Genomic DNA, 7,142 nt, shown 5'->3' with positions numbered 1-7,142 from the left:
CATTTATTTACATTTCTCAGACAAACAAGGAAATAGAATGAAATGAATAATAAAGCAGTTATAATAAAGACAAAGAAAATGATTAATTACCACTTGTATCGGGGTTATCAATGACCCGTGTTAGATTGATATTTCAATTTTGTAGAACTTCAGGGTCAAGGTCCAGCAGTCTTACTTCCATCCAAGTAAATCTACAAGTAAGCTAGTGACCACTGTCCCTGTTGTTGGTGAGCTGTTGTTTTTGTTTACTCTAACTATGTGTGTTGTTTGTTCCCTTGCATTCTCCCCTCTTAATTCTCCCCAACGTTGTACTAATCGGAGACAATGCCCTTCGGCTGGGCGATGAGGTGACCCCCCCCCCCCCCCCTTGATTGGTGCACACGTCTGGTCAGCCCTGAATCAAAAGCTGTAACTTCATACTGAATATGCATTTCAATGGACAATGATGGAAATTAATTAACTTATATGCTTGTCATAAAACTGCCCTGTAGTTTGTGAGGTTAGCTGCCGACAGAGAGACAGGTGGACAGAACCAACCTGATAGGAGATAATTATTATATTATATATAGTGTAGAGGCAAAAACCAACATTCGTCTCTATGTGGGGGAATGGTATCCAACAAACAGTAAAGTAGCAACGGAGAATGAGACACTAGTCTATTAACATTATATCATATCATCAACAGTGTATATTTGCATATCGTATATGTCACAAATGTAACAGTACTATATATGTCATGCATGTCCCTATGTGCCTTTAAATAAAACAGAATAACAAGGTTAGCCTGTAGGCCTACCTATATGGTTATCGTATTTAACGTGTGGATATTTACGTAGCTTAACATGTAGGCCTACATTTGAACTCGATAGGCCCTACAAGTAGGCCTAGGCATATGTTATTTTCTTTTAGGACATGTATAATGATTTTAGGCCCAACAGTTAGGCTATGGTGTATAGGCCTAGTGTTCAAACACCATCTTTATAACCAAAAAAGTACAAAAGGACATTACAACATGTCTTCCTGCCAATGCACAGAACCTGATGGTGAGACAAAGTATTGTTTCAGTGTGTCGCGCTGCTCCTTTGCAGTTCTGTTGGCATTCCGATCCCTGCTAGCAGGCACTGATGCCAGGGCGGCATCACTGCGCCAGCTCCCAGGGATGATGTGGTGGTCCTCATCCTCCGTGTCGACCAGAGCAGGGGGGATGTAGGTGTCTGTGGCCTGGGCTCGTAGGTAGTTGTGCAGGGAGAGAGCAGCCAGGGTTATCTGGGACACTGTATCTGGTTCTAGGGGAATGATGGTGAGAAAGACTCGCCATTTGTTGGCAAGTATGCCAAACGCATTCTCTACAACACGCCTCGCTCTTGACAGTCTGTAGTTGTAGACACGCTGGTCATGGTCAAGCTGTCTGAAGGGGTATGGCTTCATCAGGTGTGTGTGGAGCGGAAAAGCCTCGTCTGCAATGAACATGAAAGGGGTGACTACATCTGTACCTGGCAGACTTTGGGCTGGCGGGACATTTAACTGGTTGCTGTCCAATGCCTTTTTCAGGTCACAGTGGGCATAAACACCTCCATCAGACACTCTGCCCTGGGTTCCAATATTCGCATAGAGGAAACGATAATTGGCGTCTACAACAGCCATCAGGACCACAGAGAAACGAGACTTGTAGTTCCTGAAGGTGCTCCCACTGTTGCCTGGTGGGCGGATGGTGATGTGTTTTCCATCTATGGCTCCGAGACAGTGAGGGAATTGCCAATTCTCCTGGAAGCCACTGGCCACTGCTCTCCACTCAGCCTCTGTAGTCGGTGTCTACACAAACAGACAGACAGACTGCATCAGAACAGTGACATGAATCTATCAATATTTATCTGATCTAGGTATGATTGTCCCATATGTTACATTCTAGCTGCTTCTAAATGGATCTTACCGTCAGGTGATCCTTCTTCAGGACCTGGTGCAACACCTTGCATGTCTCCTTGACAATCACACCAACAGTGCTCTGTCCAATACGGTACTGGAAGCTCAGGGAAGTGAACGACTCTCCTGTCAGCATGGAGAATGATTGTAGAATATCATTTATGTATGCGCGTCGACAAATAAATGTGCCAAACTGCAGCATATCAGAACTATTAGACTGACACATTCTATAGTTACATTCTGGTCACCGCGGATACACTGTAGCCTGAGTTCACTTGGGTTTACCCTCCACTACAACCCCTGATTATTACCTGTTGCTAAGTATCGCAGTGTGATGGACAGTCTCTCTCTGGCAGTGATCGCTCTCCTCATCTGGGTGTCTGCTTTGGAGATATAAGGAGCCACCAGCTGTAGCAGATGATCGAACTGTTCCACATCCATGCGGAGTAGACTTCTGAATCCACTTCGATCATCTGTCTAGAAGTACAACAGGCAGACTTTAATGGGTGCATTGAGAACAACACAAGCTAGCAGTGAGGTAAACAAGCTCAACATTCATTAGGAGGGTACGACACATGTAGCGTTAGCATGCTGACGTTAGTATCTAGAAGTACAACAGGCAGACATTAATGAGTGCATTGGGAACAACACAAGCTAGCAGTGATAACAAGCTCAACATTCATTAGGAGGGTACGACACATGTAGCGTTAGCATGCTGACGTTAGTATCTAGAAGTACAACAGGCAGACATTAATGAGTGCATTGGGAACAACACAAGCTAGCAGTGATAACAAGCTCAACATTCATTAGGAGGGTACGACACATGTAGCGTTAGCATGCTGACGTTAGTATCTAGAAGTACAACAGGCAGACATTAATGAGTGCATTGGGAACAACACAAGCTAGCAGTGATAACAAGCTCAACATTCATTAGGAGGCTACGACACATGTAGCGTTAGCATGCTGACGTTAATAACGTTACTTACCTCAAGTTCCATTTGCAGGACTGGCATTCCCAGTTGGCCTCTTTTCCCTAGCCACGACTTTGTTCTCTTTCTCTTTTTTTTAAATATAGCCGGCCTCTCTAGGCACATAAAAGCCACTATGGCAAGTGTTCGCTTCCTGGACATTGGCATGTTCACAGTCTGCTTCTTCTTCGTATCACGACCGTCTTGTTTACAACTCGTCAGGTTGACGCACACTGATGACACACAGGATAACGCTTTATGATGATGCTACGCTTTATTATGACGCTACGTAGTCTGCGTCGTAGCCTACGACTCTCATCGCACAGTGTACATGCATCAGATTGATGGTCGTACCCAAGATTATTCAATTTGTGTCGCACAGTGTGGCTTGCAAGGAACTTATAAGATGCAAAATATCTCCCAGTTAAGAGCGGGCATAACAAAGACCTGCGTCAAGCTAGCGACAACAATCGTTGTTTCCGTTAATATTCCATTTGAATATCACCAAAGCCTAAACACCAGCAACACGTAGTCCATAGTAAACTATAGCTCAATACAGCAGAAAAAGCAGTATAGCATCACTTGTAAAAGGTGTAAGACATTTTAAAACATTGCCTACCTGGTGTTTGGGGCTCGCTATCAATGACGACACTCATTGTATTTCAGACTCGCATCCTGTCGAGCTCCGTGCAGAATCAATGCTACGCAGTCTGCTTCTACACTCTTGAGAGCGCCCTCTGCTGACCTGGAGGTATCGTAACATCTCTCTTCACATAAGCTGAAAGCATAATGTTTCGTTTAGACTAACCACACCTGTGTCTCTTAGACTAACTCAAAGAGTGTATTCCTGGGTTATGATAACATCCCATAACCTTAACATCAACCTTAAGCTTACCCCACATTTTGCATAAAACTAAATATTATACTGTTGTAGTGACTGTACATAATTCACACGGAACTCGTTGGGAATGGTAGTTCCCCCCGGACGATTTATAGGGTGGCACTTCCTGCCACCGGCATTCTTATTTTACTGTCGATACGACTACGTCGATTTGTTGTTACGCTGATGAATAAAGGAATTAGGTTTAGCTTCGAGACGCCGCCTCCGACTCCTTCTTCTCAGCGCTACACTGGTGACCCCGACATTAGTCTCGAAGAGGTTTCCGAGACGGAGAATACGACGAACATGGCAAACAACGCTGGTTTTCTCAGACTGCCTGAGTTTTGGGAGCAGTCGGCGGCCGCGTGGTTCGCCCAGGCGGAGGCGCAATTCGCCCTACGGGGAATCGTGGATGACGCCGCTCGATACTTCCACGTCGTCTCGAGTCTGAACAACACTACGGCGGCGAGAACGGTAGGCTTCATTACCGCTCCGCCGGCCCGGGATAGATATGAGGCGTTTAAGACGCACCTGCTCAGGATTTTTGAGTTGTCGCCGTCTGAGCGGGCCCGACGCTTGTTGGATATACGTGGCTTGGGAGACAGCAAGCCGTCGGCGCATATGGAGATGATGCTGAATCTACTGGGCGCCGAGCAGCCGAACTTTTTATTTAAAGAGCTGTTCACATGCCGCCACGGGTACAGACGGCGCTGGCCAATACAAACATTGTGGATCCCCGTGCTCTGGCAGAGGAGGCAGATCGGTTCTACCTGGCCACGCAGCACTTAGCCCCAGAGGTGCTGGCCCCGACACGGGCGCACATGCCCAGAGGGGGAGGGGCGAAGATGGAGAGGGGCGCCGCGGCCGACGGCAATAATGACACAGGCCTGTGTTATTTCCATGCACGCTTCGGCGCGAAAGCAACGAAGTGCCGCCCGCCTTGTACTTTTGTCAGGGCGGGAAACGCCAACACCTGCGCCCAGTAGCGGCCGTGAGCGCAGGTACGTCGAACAGGCTACTCTTCATTAAGGACACACTCTCTGGTCGAGAATTCCTCTGCGACACCGGGGCACAGAGGAGCGTCCTACCGGCGACGGTGGGGGACACCGCCGGCGGGGGGGGGGGGTCCGCGACTGACGACCGCCAACGGTAACCCGATCCGCACCTACGGCACGAGGACCGTGGAGTTGTGTTTCGGGGGACAGCGGTTCACGTGGGAGTTTGTCACGGCCGACGTCTCGTTCCCACTACTCGGGGCGGATTTCCTCTGCGCACATGGGCTCCTCGTGGACGTGAGGCACGGCCGCCTGGTAGACGCCCAGACATACGCTTCCTTGACTTGTGTGCGCAATGAAGTGGTATACAGCGGGCTGGCCAGCTCGCTCGCAGAAGGTGACGTGTACCAACGCCTACTGCGGGAGTTTCCCGGCTTGACACAGCCTACGTTCTCGGCCGCGACCACCAAACACGGGGTCGAGCATCACATAGAGACTCAAGGAGCTCCCGTGTACGCTAGGGCCCGCCGGCTCAACCCTGACAGACTAGCAGTCGCTAGGTCAGAGTTCGCCAACATGGAGAAGTTGGGGATTGTCCGACGCTCGGACAGCCCCTGGGCCTCGCCGCTGCACATCGTGCCCAAACCGGACGGGGGATGGAGACCGTGCGGGGACTACAGACGCCTCAACGACGCTACCACGCCAGACCGCTACCCGGTCCCCCACATCCAGGACTTCTCAGGGCACCTGGCGGGTAAGCTGTTCTTTTCGAAAGTAGACCTGGTACGCGGTTACCACCAAGTGCCGGTACACCCCTTGGACGTCCCGAAGACGGCGGTGGTAACACCCTTCGGTCTATTTGAGTTCCTACGGATGCCGTTCGGACTGAAGAACGCGGCACAGTCTTTCCAGAGGCTAATGGACTCGACGCTCAGAGTATTGCCGTTTATTTTTGTCTACCTGGACGACATCCTCGTCGCCAGCTCCTCGCCCGAAGAGCACCTGGAGCACCTACGATGCCTCTTTACGAGGCTGGGCCAAAACGGCCTAATCATCAACCCGGCTAAGTGTCAGTTCGGGTTGACCTCCATACGGTTCCTCGGACACCTCATCGACAGGAGGGGGGCCGCCCCCCTCCCGTCGAAAGTGGAGGCCGTTTCCGCTTTCCCACGACCCCCGACGGCCCGGGCGCTCAGGGAATTTCTCGGGATGGTGACGTTTTATCACCGGTTCATCCCCCGGGCGGCCCACACCATGCGGCCGCTTTACGAGGCGCTGAAGGACAAGTCCCCCAACCAGCCGGTTGACTGGACGGCCGAGAGGACGACAGCCTTCGCGGCCACCAAGGCGGCCCTGGCGGGTGCAGCCATGTTGGCTCACCCGTCACCGGGGGCCCCGGTCGCCATTACCACCGACGCGTCAGACTACGCGGTGGGCGCAGTGCATGAGCAATACGTTGACGGCGCCTGGCAACCGCTGGCGTTTTTCAGCCGTCAACTGACCCCCAGGGAGCGCAAGTACAGCGCATTTGACAGAGAGCTCCTAGGTCTCTGGTTGGCGGTGCGCCATTTTCGTTTCATGCTGGAGGGCCGGGAGTTTACGGCCTTTGTCGACCACAAACCCCTCACGTTCTCCATGTCCAAGGTGGCTGAACCGTGGTCCGCGCGACAACAGCGCCAACTCTCGTACATTTCCGAGTACACGACAGACATACGGCATATCGCCGGGAAAGCCAACGTGGTCGCAGACTGCCTATCCAGGGTCGTCATCGGAGCTGTGCAACTGGGCCTCGACTACGTCGCCATGGGCTCGGAACAGGCCTCCGACCACGACATCCAGGCCCTCAGGACAGCGGATACCAGTCTGCGCCTCAGAGACGTCGCGATTGGCGGCTCGGGCGCGTCCCTGCTCTGTGACCTCTCCACCGGGCAACCCCGGCCGCTGGTCCCTATAGGCTGGCGCAGGTAGGAAGCCTTCGAGCAGGTTGGTGTCACAGAAGTTTGTGTGGCGAGGGCTCAAGAAAGACGTGATGGCCTGGGTCGACGCGTGTGTGTCCTGCCAACGGGCTAAAGTGCACCGACATACCAAGGCCCCGCTTGTGACATTCGTGGTTCCCGAGAGGAGGTTCGACCACGTCAATGTTGACCTCGTGGGCCCGCTTCCTTCCTCTCACGGGTTTACCTACCTGTTCACTATGGTGGACAGGACCACCCGATGGCCGGAAGCCGTTCCCCTCGCCTCGACGTCTTCTTCCGACGTGGCCCGCGCCTTTATCAGCACGTGGATCGCACGTTTCGGGACCCCGTCGGACCTCTCCTCCGACCGGGGCTCGCAGTTCACCTCAGAGCTCTGGAACGCGGTCGCCAGCGGCCTGGGGGT

At 52.0% G+C, this 7,142-nt stretch overlaps 1 protein-coding gene across 1 annotated transcript; it reads right to left on the bottom strand.

Moving 5' to 3' along the window:
* Positions 1-371: 371 nt before the first annotated feature.
* LOC311242268 (uncharacterized protein) lies at positions 372-3,133 on the bottom strand. The gene is made up of 4 exons (XM_084338470.1): positions 2,907-3,133; positions 2,232-2,397; positions 1,931-2,046; positions 372-1,812 (listed from the first exon to the last, which is right to left on the bottom strand). The coding sequence occupies exons 1-4, from the start codon at positions 3,054-3,056 to the stop codon at positions 1,006-1,008; spliced, it is 1,239 nt and encodes a 412-aa protein (XP_084194596.1). The 5' UTR covers positions 3,057-3,133; the 3' UTR covers positions 372-1,005.
* Positions 3,134-7,142: the final 4,009 nt, after the last annotated feature.

This window comes from Notolepis coatsorum (genome assembly GCF_963971535.1).
Source record: "Notolepis coatsorum genome assembly, contig: SUPER_15_unloc_4, whole genome shotgun sequence".
Lineage (NCBI taxonomy): Eukaryota > Metazoa > Chordata > Actinopteri > Aulopiformes > Paralepididae > Notolepis > Notolepis coatsorum.
Note: the sequence above shows the minus strand (reverse complement) of the source record. Positions and strands in the feature narration are given on the sequence as shown.

Excerpts from the sequence above, each read along its gene's own strand:
- LOC311242268 (XM_084338470.1), bottom strand. The coding sequence starts at position 3,056 with ATGCCAATGTCCAGGAAGCGAACACTTGCCATAGTGGCTTTTATGTGC. Across the intron at positions 2,398-2,906 it reads TCCTGCAAATGGAACTTGAG|ACAGATGATCGAAGTGGATT; the intron begins GTAAGTAACGTT and ends TTGTACTTCTAG. Across the intron at positions 1,813-1,930 it reads TGAAGAAGGATCACCTGACG|ACACCGACTACAGAGGCTGA; the intron begins GTAAGATCCATT and ends CTGTTTGTGTAG.